This window comes from Hypanus sabinus, chromosome 5 (assembly GCF_030144855.1).
Source record: "Hypanus sabinus isolate sHypSab1 chromosome 5, sHypSab1.hap1, whole genome shotgun sequence".
Classification (NCBI taxonomy): Eukaryota; Metazoa; Chordata; class Chondrichthyes; order Myliobatiformes; family Dasyatidae; genus Hypanus; species Hypanus sabinus.
Window position 1 is genome coordinate 27298175 of NC_082710.1, and position 15358 is coordinate 27313532.

The window sequence follows — 15358 nt, forward strand, 5'->3', positions numbered from 1 at the left end:
CCCTCCCCCCCCACTCTCCTCTGCCTAGCGGAACCTGTCCCCATTCTAAATAATTCCTCCTTTAGGTCCTCCCACTTGCTTCAAACAAAAAGTGGTAGCATTGGGCACGCACATGGGTCCCAGCTACACATACATGTTTGTTGGCTATGTGGATCAGTCTACACAGGTGACCGTTCCGAACTTCTCCTATGCTACATCAACGACTGCATTGGTGCTGCTTCCTGCACCTGTGCTGAACTCATTGATTTCCTCCACTTTGCCTCCAATTTCCACCTGGCCTTCAATTTCACCTGGTCCATTTCTGGCACCTGTTCCCGTTCTCGATCTCACTATCTCTGGAGACAACTTATCCATTGATGTCTATGATACACCAACGGACTCTCACTGCTACCTCGTCCCACCCTGCTCCTTGGAAAAACACCATCCCCTTCTCTCAATTCCATCACCTCTGCTGCATCTGCTCTCAGGATGAGGCTTTTCATTTCAGAATGAAGGAAAGGTCCTCCATTTTCAAAGAAGGGGTTTTCCTTCCCTCCACCATCAACGCTGCCCTCAACCGCATCTCTTCCATTTCACGCACGTCTGCTCTTACCCCATCCTCCTGCCATGCTACCAGAGATAGGGTTCCTCTTGTCCTGACCTACCACCTCACCAGTCTCCATGTGCAGCACGTAATTCTCCAAAACTTCCACCATCTCCAACTGGATCCCACCACCAAACACATCTTTCCCTCTCCCCACTTCTGCTTTCCACAGAGATCGCTCCCTATACGACTCCCCTGTCGATTCATCCTTCCCCACTGATCGCCCTCCTGGCACTTATACTTGTAAGCGGAACAAGTGCTTCACCTACCCCTACACCTCCTCCCTCACTACCATTCAGGGCCCCAGGCAGTCCTTCCAGATGAGGCGACAATTCACCTGTGAGTCTGTTGGGGTTATATACTGTATTCAGTGCTCCCGGTGTGACCTCCTGTATATGGTGAGACCCAGCATAGATTGGGAGACCATTTCACGGAGCATCAATGCTCCGTCCACCAGAACAAGCAGGATCTCCCAGTGGCCACCCATTTTAATTCCACTTACCATTCCCATTCAGATATGTCCTCCACAATTGGGATAAGACCACACTTAGGTTGGAGGAACAACACCTTATATTCTGTCTGGGTAGCCTCCATCTGATGGCAAGAACATCGACTTCTCAAACTTCCAGTAATGCCTCCAACCCCACCACCCCTTCACAAATTCCCATCCCACTGTCTCTTTGTTATGTAATCTCCTCTCGTGCTCTTTCTCCTCCCCCATTCCTCTTTCTTCCATAACCTTCTATCTCATTCACCGATCAACTTCCTAGCTCTTTGCTTCATTCCTCCCTCTCCAAATTTCACCTATTGTCTGGTGTTGCTCTCTTCCCCCTCCCACCCACCTTTCAAATCTACTATTCAGCTTTTCTTTTTCTTCAGTCCTGCTGAAGGGTTTCAGCCTGAAATGTTGACTGTATTTTTTCCATAGTGGCTGCCTGGCCTGTTGAGTTCATCCAGTATTTTGTGTGTTGCTACCACTTCTGAAGCCTGCTTTAATACTGTACTGTGAATTACATAGCTTCACAGATTGTCAAGAAAAAACACAGGGCTAAAGAAAGTCATGATTGTTGTTCAACTAATACCTATCTCAAACACGAGAAAATCTGCAGATTTTGGAAATCCAAAGCAACACACACAAAATACTGGAGGAGCTCAGCAAGTCAGGCAGCATCTGTGGAAAAGAGTAAACAGTTGGTATTTCATTCAGATTAAGAAGGTCGGGAGAGGGGAGGAAGAAGTATAAGGTGATAGGTGACACTGGGAGAGGGGGAAGGTGAAGTAAAGAGCTGGGAAGTGGATTGGTGAGAGAGATAAAAGGCTGCAGAGGGAAGAATGATAGGATAGAAGACTATGAAAAAAGGAAAGGGGAGGATCATCAAAGGGAGCTGGTGGGAAGGTAAGGAGATATGGTGAAGGGCAGTGGGCATTACTGGAAGTTTGAGAAATCGATGTTCATGCCTTCAGGTAGGAAGCTACTCAGACTGAATATAAGGTGTTGCTCATTCCACCTGAGTGTAACTCCAATCTAGCAATAGAGGTGGCCGTGGACTGACATACGAATAGGAATGGAAAGTGGAATTGAAATACCTATCTCTCCTCACATTCTTTTACTCTGTTATCATTGATGGTAAATTTTCAGGCTTTCTCTTGCAACTTGCTAGAATGATATACTTCTGGTCACTATCTGGAGTTGTGCCCAGAACCTATTTCTGCTCTGGTTACTGGTCGGTTAACAGAGCTATGTTTTGTCACTCTTCTTGAACTATCAAAGATGTACAAACAAAGGCAGGGCTAACAAAGTGAAAAGTTATGCTATCAATTTGCTCCAAAATATTACAAGATTTAAAATTTATTAGGATTTACAACAAAAGCATACCTATTAAGTAATAAAGTACTTATCCTTGGTCTATGTAATCTAAATTCAGCATAGGTCCTTGGAAAATATCTTTTGAGAAGCTTAGGTCTTTTTTATGTTTCTAAGCCTGAATTGGTAGGGCCCTCCTCTTAAAGCTAAAGCCTAGCTCCTCTCATCCATTGTAGCCAAACCGGAAATAACCCAAAAGTCCTGCAAAATCACAGAATCTTTTCCATCCTGAAATTTAGCAGCATGTGTTCCATAGTTCAAACCCATTATTCCCAGTTCTCATAGTACTCAAGAGTACCCAATGATTCAGATACTTTGTAAGACTTTATTTCTACTTCCTTCTCTGGAAGTGAGTTTTAAAAATATTTATGGGGTTGAGTACAATTCACTGCTCCCATGAGATCTCGCATTCAATATTCCTAATTATTATCAAGAAGTATCAACTCCCTATCCTTACAAAGTCAATCTGCTGAATTGACTTATCTTCATTCCCAGACTGTCCTCCATGTTAGCTTCCAAGGAACAACTTCTATTCCCTGTCCCACATGCTCCATGACTTTTATTTTCCAAGCATTAATTCCAGGAATATCTTCTGATTCTCTTTCAGTGAGGAAATTCTACAGCCTTTCCCAATGAGTCTCTCTGTATAAACATAGCAACAGACTTTAACCTGGTACATGTCATCTAACTTATCTGAAATTAGGAAAAAAAATCAAGACATAATTTTTAGATATAATAACATCAAAAGATTTATAGTGATAAAGAAAGGAAGTTGCAGAATTTAATCCTCAATACGTTAACATTGACTCCAAAATACTACAAACTTTACTATGTTCTAATTAGTCAATGTGTTCAGTAATGAGTTATGCATTAAATTCAGATCAGGAGAAGACCATCTTCTTTAGATATAATCATGTCCCCAACTGATAAATCTTCACACATACACATTAACAAACAGCATTCAAATGTTGAGAATGTGGTGAATGTGGGGTGTGTGCTTAGCCCACTTATTTGTTTTTGCACTTCTTTTATTCTATTCAATATATACATGCTGTAATTGATTTACATATTATCATGCATTGCATTGTACTACTGCTGCTAGGTTAACACACTTCATGACACATGATGGTGATAATAAACCCGATTATGATTATGAAACAGTCTTAAATCTCCTCTATAGAACTATCCTTCATAAGGTTATCTCTTATGTGGTACTCATTTAATATTTCTAATTCATCATTTAGCAGCTCTGATCTAATGCATCTGTAAGCCAGCAACCAATCAAGCACAAGCAGGCATTTGTTGATTAGCCAGGCTGTATACTATGTTCGCCAAAAAAACAATTTTCTGAATTCTTTGAAAGAAAATCTGTCCCAGCTCCCATCAAATACTGAGATCTGCAAGTGCAATGGAAGTACTTCTATGAAATTCACTTAATTCATTTGGCCTCTGCAATACTGCCACTCCAGGAAGTCTATTCAAATGTTTTAATGTGTTGTCACACAAGATCTTCTGTCATGACCTCTTGTTGTTTAATCACATTATCTTTAATTTAGCCCACAGTGGACATCTAACACATTCTCCCAAACTTATAATTAAATCTATGAAGGAATTCAGCCGGTCCACCAGTGCCTGCAAGGGGAAAGGAGTGGCTGACATTTGACCTGAAACATTAACAACTTCTTCCCTTTCACAAATGCTGCTCGACCCTGAGTTCCTCCAGCAGATTGCTGTTACAGAATACAGCATCTGCAGTCTCTTGTATCTTAATATATCTAACACATTTTCATATATCTAACCCATTCTTCCTTCCTACTCTCTTGTAATCGTTTTCAGACAATTTTTGAATAAATCTATGCTGCCTTTTGTGCAACTCAGCATTTCTAGATAACTAATCCAATTATCTGTGCGGGCTGAAAATTCAAATTGCCCTATCCTCTCTTGGCAATCTCCCTGCCCACCTGAACTAAAGGTCAACCTTACCAGTTGTCTTTCTGCCTGATTTAATCTACTTGCTATCAGTGTGTCAAGAAGAAAAAAATCACGATTTCTGTTAATATTTTCCTCCATTTCGTGCTTTACCGTGTTATTTTTGAAATGGCATTTTTCAGGAATTTTATTAAAACGATTTATGTCATGACATACCAAAGTTTCTTTTATCACCAAATCATTATCTAGTGTCCTCTTTTATCTTCAAAGTCATGCTTACACAGTATATTCAGTATCCTGTTTTAACCTGAAAGTCAGTTACACACCAAAGTTCAAGCCCTTCAGCCTAACAAGACTATGCCAACTATCCATCATTCCATGTTAATTCCATTTTTATTCTCCCCATATTTCCATCATTTCTCCACAGTTTCTATCACAAACATACATACAGTATGAGGGAAATTTAGTGTCCTACAAACTACATCTTTGAGATGAGGTAGGAAATTCGTGTGGTTACAGGATGAATGTACAAACTCACATACAGCAGCCAAGGTCTGCACTGAACTTGGTTACTGGTGTTGGGAGATACCCTCTCCACTGGCTACATTACTATGCCATCCATTGTTCCACTGATTTCTCCTTCTTCAGTTAATGCTGTTCACGTCAAATTCTGTGTTTCAATGAAGATATTGCTCTCAACTCATCCTTGGTGATTTGAATCTTCATTTCTGGTCGTTTTGTTTTTTTTTCTTCTCTTTGCGTCCTTCAAACTCATGTCTGCTCTGAACCTTTCCCTCCAATATAAATGTTTCTGCTCCATTTATAGGGCTACCATTTAAAACATAGCCTCACGAGCTTTATTTGTGAAATTTGTGAAAAGAACATTATAAATGAAAGTAGTTATAAATTCGTTGATCTGCACGATAATGCTATGATAAATCAGAAGATTTCAGCTGAACCTTTACCAAGATGAAATCTACCCGAGACTGAGAGAACACAGACATTGCTCTTCAAAAGTGACTGTAAGCAGGCAGCTAGTCCCAAGTGAAGTAAACAGGTTCTAGCCGGACATAAATCTGAAGATGTTATCACATGCTCTTCTCTCTCCGTCTGCCCGCCCTACGGCCAACCCTCCTTATACTAATTGGACAGTGCATACACTCTTCCTTGGCCCCGTTGGTGCAATGATCCCCAATCTCTAATTTATTTTTTATTTCCAAATACTCTTGCTGGTTGTTATTTTTCCGGTTGCTGACAGCAGTTCCGGGAAATTAACCCCCGCCCCACCACTCAGAACATATTGACAACGTTGGAATTGGGAAGGGGGATATAATTCCTGGTCGACTTCTTTCCCGGCCTCTGCATTTGTTCCAGGGTCACCATCTCTGCAACTCCCACCAGCAGCCTTCCGTCTCCATAACAACGCCAGCTCCAGTTAGGAGCGCTTCCAAGCTGCGTCAACTCTCGCGAGAGTAGGATGTGTCAGCAAGATGGCGGCTGTGGGTTGTGAGTCGGGTCGATGAATAAGGAGAGACTTGCATCAGCGCAGACGGAATTGTGCGAGTGTCGACCGAGCCTGGCGGCCACCCTCTAACGAGTGCCGCTGTTGCTGGCCTGAGATGAGCCCGGGGGCCGACAACGAGCCGGCTGGGTGACCCCGCTACTTCTCTCCCGAGCTATCCGCTGCCTTCGAGAGTGAAGAATGAATCTTCACCAGGTCCTGACCGGCGCCGTCAACCCCGGTGACAGCTGTTTCTCAGTGGGCAGTATCGGCGAACAACCGTTCACGGTTAGTGTGCACGAGTATGAATGCACAGAGGAGGAGACGGGAAAGGAAGGGGCGGGGTAGTGTGAAATGGGTTATTTAACCGACTGATGTCCCTACATACGTTGCCTGTCTTGACCTCGGTGTTCTTGCCCTCCCCACCTCGGGATTTCTTTCAGCTTCCATTCAAATATCTTCTATTCCTGGTGACCATGCACCTGTTAAACGAGGTTAAGCATACCTGTCCAGTTTCTATAAATTCAACTTGTTCTGTCAGCTTTGTTTAGTAAATGCATCTTGGTTCGTTTTTAAAGTTACTGCTTCAAGAAAACTGTGGGGGTGTTAGTTGAGTCACTAGAATTGCAAATAACTTGAGTAACGCCCTGGGAATGTTTCATGAATGGCTATTAAATTTGCTTTTTTGTGTGTTACTGAATCAAGCAGCCCAGGAGGCTGCAATTTCATTTTTATGATCGGAAGTAGCTTGTTGCAAGGCATCAGGGAAACTATGATAAGCAATTGTAAGATTCGGGAGGTTCGTCCTATCTATCTCCATTCCAGTTTCCCCTAAAGCCAATGTTGAATATTAAATGGGTGTGGAAAAAATAATGCTAACCTATTGTTTGCAATCATCCATAGTTGCTCTGAGTCATAATTTATTCGTTTATGCTACTGCTCAAGTACCTTATCAGAAATATGGACATTTGGATAGAATGAAAGGTCTTCACTAGTTGTTTGCAAAATTGTGTGCCGATAGATTAGTAGTTCTGTGAAGCCATTTGTGCATATTTTTCTGAAAAAAAAAAGAATAGTGTGGAAGTTTATTTCTTGAGTTCAAAATGTAGAGTGAAATTGGACGGATCTGCTATGCTAATTGAAATAAAATGTTTGAGGCTATAACACAGGTTGCCAACAACCTGGTTAGAATGAAAAGAAGTCTGCTTTATGAGTCTTGAACTTGTCCATACTGTTCAAGATGCCCCATCCAAGTTAGTCCCATTTGTCGGCATTTGGCCCATATCCTTCTAAACCTTTCCAATACATGTACCTGCAGAACTGTCTTTTAAAAGTTGTTATTTTATTTGACTCAAACATTTCTTCTGATAGGTGATTCCACATAAATACCATTCTTATTTTTTTAAAAGAAGTTGCACATCAAGCGCCTTCTTAAATCTCTTCCCCCTCTCCTTAACCCGATACCTTAAGAACTTTGATTCCCTAACTCTCAGGAATAAACTGAGTGTATTCATCCTATCTATATCCCTCATGCTATTATACTGCATGGTAGCAAAGCGGTTAGCACAGTCCCTTTACAGGGTCAGTGATCTCCAAATGAGATGTGCTTTGCGTTGCTGTCTGTGAAGGTGCACCGGTTTCCTCCCATGTTTCAAAAATGTACATTTGGGGTTAGCGAGTTAGAGGCATGCTGTGCTGGCACTGGAAGCATGGTGACACTTGTTTGCTATCCCCAGCACAATCTTTGGACATTAATGCAAAATGACGCATTTCACTGTTATGTTTCGATGTTCATGTGACATAGGTACTCTTTAAACTTAAAACCTCTATAAGATCACCTCTCAATCTCCTACTGTATGGTCTGAGGATTATTGTTCTAGACTGACAACCTCTCCCTATAACTCAGTCCCACAGGTCCTGGCAGCATCCTTATAAATTGTTTCTGCACTCTTTCCAGTTGAATAGCACTGTTTCTATAGCAGAATAAGAAAATAAACACACTTCAGCAGGAGCAACCTCACCAGCATATTGTAGAAACAGCATTTTTCTTAACCTTTTTGACTTGGAGGAATCTTGAAATAAATTTCATGTTTCAGGGATCCCCTGTGTCAAAATGATTATATCTGCAGCTCATGGTACGTTAGTATGATCAGTAAGTTATAGATTTAGTAATCCAAAAATAATTGTCAATGCCCTTTTGAGTAGTGAGTAAATTTTTAGCCACTCTTTCTTGGGGGGGGGGGGGGACAGGTAGTTAAGCTTAGCTTACATTTCTTGAATTTAATCTCTTTGCCTTTCATAAATTTTTTAAAAATCATAAGGCAAACAATAAATTTCTGTTAAATTACTGGCTTAAGCCAAAATGGGATTACTTGTTTTTATAATGATAGGCTCAGAAGATTTAACTTAAATAAAGATGGTAAATTGATTTTAATTAATGCTATTTACCACATGCAAATTTATTGACAGCGTTGAATAGTAAAGTTACTAAAATCTGTAAACCAAAGGCCTAAGAAATAACTAAACGGAAAAAAAATGCAAAAAATACAAAGACTTCACAGTACAATTCAGTTCTAACCCACACAATTCACTTTTTGCAACATTAACTACAAAAGCAAAGCGGCAGGCCAGCTGCTGAGTTGCGATGCGTAGAAGTTCTTTCTTTAGAATGAAAAATTCCTTCCAATTTTCTACTACATTGGTAGAGTTTGCTCATTTCCATAAGTCAGTTGAGTTGACAATGAGTAAGGTGAAGTTATTCAGGAGGGAGAGGCTGACATCACAGCCCAAGTTGCGAGTCCATTCAATGCTCAGAAAAAGCACTTCACACTCCCATCAGCGTACTGTCCTCTCCTCTATCTTGTGTCAAAAACTGAGGATATACTCAACCAAATAATCACAGTCCTACTGCGCACTGCCACACTGGGCTGAGAGTGCTAGTATCGTTTGTCATGCAAAGTTCAAAAGAACTGTTTTTTAATCACGGTCTCTCACAGAACCTGCGGTGACCTCTTGTGGAACGCTAGGATTCCATGGAGCCCTGGTTGAGAAACCTTGCTATAGAATTTCACTATGACCTCCAAATTTTGTACTTGGGGTCCTGATTTATGAAGGCCAGCTTGAAGAAAACCCTTCTCCATCCTGTCAATGAACCATGTATATGTACGCCAAAGTACCTTTCTCAGCAACATTCCCTATGGCTGTGCCATTCACTGTGGAAGTCCTACCTGGATTTGAGTTTCTAAAATGCAATGCCTCGTACTTGTCTTAATTAAACTCCAGACTCTGCTCCTTCCTTCATTAGCAAGCTATGTAAAATTGATCGATAGTGAGGCATAAAGACTGATTTAAGTGCTTTTTAATATTTATACACTAGAATAATTTCAGTAAAAATACTGTTATTAATTGGACAAACAATCATTAATAAAATGAGAGCATTGGGTCTGTAAAGTAGCAGTGAATGTTACTTTTCAGTAAACCATAGCAAACCCAGCATCTTAGTGGTGTGGATTTTATTTGGGATGGGGAAACCAGTTTATTTTAACTATGAAATGAATAATTTCAAAATGAATAAGTAGAATGTCTTCACTTATTTATTTTGCTGAAACTTGGTTGTAATGTTGTTTTCTTGAGCAAACATGATAGTATGCATTAAGGTACAAAGCCATTCATCATTGTCTTAATAGATTAAAAATTCAAACCAAAAAAAACATGCTGACATATTAACTCTACTTTCAAGAGGCTGAATAATACAGATATTACAATAATTAGACTGACATGTATTGTGAAATTTGTTTTGCAGCAGCAATATAGTTCAAGACATTTAATTATGTTACAAAACCAAATAGTGAAAAAAGATGAATAATGATTTGTATTCATGAGTTCTTGGACTACAGTATTCAGAAATCTGATGTTAGAAGGGTAGACGCTGTTTCTAAAACTCAAGTGTTGGTCTTCAGGTTCCCCTACTACCTTCTTCCTGATGGTTATAACACAAAGAGGACATGTCCTGGTCTTTAATGATAGGTGCTGTTTTCTTGAGGCACCCTCTCTTGGTGATATCCTTAATGGCAGGGAGGATTGTGTCTGTGATGGAACAATCTGAGTCTACAACCCTTTGCATCCTCTTGTGGTTGTGTGCAATAGAGGTTCAATTCCTGGCTTTAATACAATCAGTCAGAATGCTCTCCACCAAAGGCAAGAACCTTTGGTGATGTATCAAATTTCTTTAAAAATTAGAGTGTGGGGGATGGAAATAAGATTAGTGGACTTGCTCCATGAGGAGAGAAAGGGACTTGATGGGGAGAATAATTTCCTCTTGTAAGAAATTATAAGGTATGTGATGTACAAAATCCCAATTTTGCTTAGATTCTTGCTGTTATTTTAAATATAGATAAAGCTTTAGTTTAATTTCACTGAGTATTACAAGTAGTTTGGACTACCATATTAGAGAAAAGATTTGCAGATATTTTAGAAGATTCAAAGCAAATTTGCTGTAGTGTTACCAGAATTCTTAGGTTATTATAATTCAGGAGGTTTGAACACACTGGGTCTCCTTTCTGTAGAAAAAGTACTCATTATTGGTCGTACTGAGGTAGTAAGTTACTGAGATAATAATAAATTACTAAATAAGTTACTGAGATAATTACAAATTATTTAAATTATGTAGTTCTTTAGAAGATGTCTGGAAGACTGGAAAAATTGGAAATACTTGAAAAGACTGGCATTAAAGAAAACAATAAACTTTACTTAACCAAAAAGATTTTACAATGTGAAATTTAGTACTGCATCTAGAATTGATAGTGAATGGTGTTGATGTAGTTAAGTAAAACTAAGGTGAGATTGTGGAGAAGAAAGGAGCAGAGTTAGATGCAGAGTGTTGCATGGAGCATAGTTATCTGGTGTGGATCCCATACAGGGTAGAAAAGAGAACTTCCAGTAATTTACAGGGTTTTGAATGCAGAAATTGACCATTCAAATGTTTAAATTATATTATAAATCTATCTTAACGTTTATATAGTTGTTTGGGCTAGTGATATGTGGAAATACCCCAGTCCCACCACCCAGATGCACAGCATGTCTACAACACGTTCATAAGTCAGGTGTTAGTAACTCGAGGATGTCCTGTAGTAGAATTAACATTACGTTGCTGGCATTTAGGGCAATAATGAAGGTCCTTCATCTCTTGCGGTGTTCAGGGCTTCCTTCATCACGTCAGTAACTTCCTCCTGATTTTCACTACTGAAAGTCATGCAAGTGGAGACACAGGAATACTGTCGCACTCAGATGTGGAAGGATCTTTCGATGCTGTTTCCACAACAGTTTTGTTTTGCCGGTCAGTGTTGTTAGCCCTGGCCTCTACCCTTTGAACTGTTTGCCATGGGTGACCTATCAAGAGCTAAAACATAAAACCCTGTCTTGAGCCAGCGTAGCTTTCCAGGTCATTGAAGCACACAAGCTCCCAAACCATGACAAATTTGTTGTCCTTTTGGAGGAAGAATTAACAGGTGAAGTGCTAATTTTTCCAGAGAGCTTAAGGCAAAGACCATCAATGAAGAAATTTAGGAAGGATGATTTTGAAACATAGGTTAATTCTGTCAATTAATGATGCAAGATTTTACTTAAATTTAATAAATAAATGAAACATGAATCTCAAGAAAATACACAGTGAGCTTAGATTAGAGGAGTGGATCAACAAGCCTCTCACCATGGTGAGTTATCATGATTCTAAACTGTAATGATTTTGTTTATTATTGCCATATGTACTAAGATATAGTGAAAAGGCTTGTCTTGCATACTATTCCTACAGATCAAAATCATTACACCATACTTTGAGGTAGAACAAGGTAAAACAATAACAATGCAGAATAAAATGTAGAACCTGTATCGAAAGTATGCTACAGGTAAACAAAGTGCAAGATCGTAATGAGGTAGATTGGAGGCCAAGAGTCCATCTTATTATACAAGAGTTCTGTTCAAGAGTCTGTTTACAGCAGGATAGAAGCTGTTCTTGAGCCTGGTGGTATGTGCTTTCAGCTTTTTGTTTCTTCTGCCCAATTAGAGGGGAGAAGAGAGAATGTTTGGGGTGAGTGGGGTCCTTGATTATGCTGGCTGCTTTACCGAGGTGTGAGAAGAATAGAGAAGTGGCAGATTTCCATGATGTGTCCATAACTCTCTAAGTTTTTGCAGTCATGTGCAGGGCATTTGCCAGACATTCAAATAAAAATTATGCATTCAAATAAAATGCTTTCTATGGTGCCTCAATAAAACATTCAGGATTGGCAGGCACATGCCAAATTTTATCCTCCTGAAGAAGCAGAGGTGTTGGTAAGCTTTATTGGTCATGACAAGGACATGTTATTGATGATGTTCACTCCCAGGAACTTGAAGCTCTCAACCTCAACACTGTTGATGTAGAGAGGAGCATATGCACTGCCCTCTTCGTGAAGTCAGTGACAAGCTGTTTTGTTTTGTCTCTAAGCTCTCCATCTCCTTCCTGAATAGAACTGGTGCTTGCTGTCAAGAATGTAAAAATGTTCTTGACAGTAAAATGTTCTTTACATTTTAAAAATGTAAAAAAATGTTTCATCACAGTAGTTTCATACACTTACACATGTTGATATTTGTACAACTGACATGGAATCTGAATTAAATTTGGTCAGCTGATAGCCCACCAGTATAATGCTTTAATTCAAAGCTAACTCTTTCCTTTAGAATCATTTAGTGATGCTGTCAGGTACTCTTGGATCAGTTGCAAACAGGTAAATGTAGAATCCTGTATTTTTGCGTAGTGTTTGTTCAATGGAGCCAAACCCCTGTCTTTTACACTTCATCAGGTATAAATGTCAATATAATCCAAGTGGAAAACAGGCTTTCAGCACTGCATAAATGATATTAAACAGTCTTTGGGCTACATTCACATGTACTGACTGAAAACAAAACTAAGGCAAACCTATTAAAACAGCATATTACTCGTTGAGCACTAATGGGAAGAATTATTGCAGAGCATGCCAAAGATGGTTTCTCTTAAGCTGATGTGCTCATTCCTTGTCCAACTACCTGGTTTGAATGCTTAGAAATAATTAGTCAAAACTATTTAATGTGGAATGCATGGAAGACATATTAAGTATGGTATCAGATTATGATAATGTAGTCAGTGGATAGAAATATGCTACTCCTCAGATAAAAAAATATGTGGAGGAAGAAACATAAGCATGGTTAAAATGCATGCATAGAAATAAATACCACAAGTGATTACAAATTAAGTAGAGCTGTACTGCCAAATAACAATGGTTGGTGAATGTGTATCCCAAATTATAATTAGAAGCATATTTCATTATATCCATTGTACTTCAATGAAGCATTTAGCACAAGTGGAGAAATCTAAGGCAACAGCAAGAAACCTTTATCTATTAAGAAAGATGTTCAGAATTGATTAATGGACAAAGTCATCTTTCTATCTTTACTAATAGATACAAAACAAAATGGTGTTATGAGTCATGAAATGGATACAGAGAGTCTTCAGTGGGATATAGACATGCTAAATGATTGGATGTCAACATGGTAGATGAAGTATTACTGCAAAAAATGAAGGGTTAACAATTACAGAAAAGAAAAACAGACTTTACTGATTGGGAAATATTGATGTGGGTATCCTTGTACACTTTCTTGCATACTGAAAGGTGCAGACAGCAGCTGGAAAAGCAACTGATATTGTAACTTTCTCCTTCGCGTGTAACGAAACGCCGAATTAAACGTCGAGATAAACCACAGTCAATACGAACCAGATCGCAGTAAGATTAACCATTTACTGTTCACTCTTCACATTAACATATGGTGAAAACTGTTGATAAAACAATACAAGATTGATACAGTATTTGTTCCTTCCTTAATATCACATTTCAATTGTAAATACCTGTAAAGGTGACTATAACAACATTACACTAAGGTGCAGTATACAGGGAGAGTTTACCTGCTCCATTGACTACTTTAAATACACTTCCATGCAAACTATCCGCAACTCTTTAACTAACGAAAGCATAAACATTATCGACCGTCGTTACTTCTAACAGGATCGGCATTAACATCTTAGTTCAATATATCGATTATCTATTAACTTACAGCGTTGCTCTCACTGTGATTTCTCATGCCTGCAAAACAACTTCTGCTCAGGTGTGCCTCATGGTGAGCCCCCACCCTCGCGCTAATTTCAAACCGGTACTTTCCCACAAGACGCGGCGAAACCGGATGTGACGTCATCGCATGCCGATATATTTTACATGCAATGAATATACTTTAAACACTTCTAATTCTAACTAGAAAATACTATCGAATGAATTACTAAGCAAAAATATTATAAACTAAATAACTGTCGTAAAGACAGCACAGATATATTAGTCTCATCAGAAGAAATTTTGAATACTGGAAGAAGGATTATTGTATGAGATGAAGCCTTGATGAGACCTCACAAAAAGTCTTGTTTTCAGTTTTGATTTATTTTTCTGAAAGGTTACATACCTGCCACAGAAGGAGTGCAGCAAGGATTGAAATCTGTGGATTTCTGGAATGTTTGGGTCTATATTCTCTAGAACAGTGGTTCCCCACCAGGGGTCCTGTAATACCTTACTTAATGGTATTGATCCATGGCATAAAAAAGGTTGAGAACTCCTGCACTAGAGTGTTGAATGTGAGGTAATGTTGTTGAAGCTTATAAATTTCTAATAGGGTTCAACAGAAAGGATGGAGGAGTAATGTTTTGCCACCGTGAACCGGGGGTCAGTCTTAAATTAAACTAAGGCCATTTAAGATTTAAAAAAAACTGGAAGAAATTGACAGACTAACCAGCATCCATAGAGGGAAATGGGCAGTGCACTCTATGGGCTAAGATCCTTGAAGTCTTGCTGAAGGTTGTCAGGTGTCCTTTTCTCTCCATCAATGCTGCCATCTCCATTGAAATCCTCCAGCAGTTTTTTTGCTCCAGCTTTTACCACCTGTTGTATCACTGTTTTGGATTGAATGTGGATAAATGTCTTCACTCAGAGGATAAGAGACCTTTGGAATGCTTAACCCTAGGACTGTGGGCTTGATCATGAGTTCATTCAAAACATACTGATGACGTTCTGGATACTAGGAGGATGGCTGCGGGTATAGAGCAAGTAAATAGTTGTGGTAGAAAGTCACAGAAAAGTACAGAACAGAAACAGGCCCATCCAATCCACATCAAGCCACAGGTCAGGTTCTGAAAGACTGTGCAATCCAACTGACAGATATATTCAACACCTTTGTGGAACAGTACATTGTTTCCTCCGTTTTCAAGGTGGTAACTATCATTCCAGTGCCAAAGAAGGTGACAGTAACCTGCCTAGATGACTATCATCCAATGACATTAACATCAACTATTATGAAATACTTTGTGTGGCTGGTTATGGAGCATATTAAAGCCTTTCTCCCAGCTACACTGGATCCTTTCCAGTTTGCTTAT

General features: G+C 39.4%; 1 protein-coding gene across 2 annotated transcripts in view; it reads left to right on the forward strand.

Moving 5' to 3' along the window:
• The first annotated feature begins 4711 nt into the window (after nucleotides 1-4711).
• The window catches only part of dmxl1 (Dmx-like 1), a 228373-nt gene continuing 217726 nt past the window's right edge, over nucleotides 4712-15358 (forward strand). The window contains exon 1 of one of the 2 annotated variants that reach the window (XM_059969631.1): nucleotides 4712-6165. In XM_059969631.1, the coding sequence (XP_059825614.1) occupies nucleotides 6079-6165 (87 nt within the window). In that variant the 5' untranslated portion in view covers nucleotides 4712-6078. The remainder of the gene's footprint in view (nucleotides 6166-15358) is intronic. The other variant, XM_059969630.1, reaches the window with a different exon arrangement.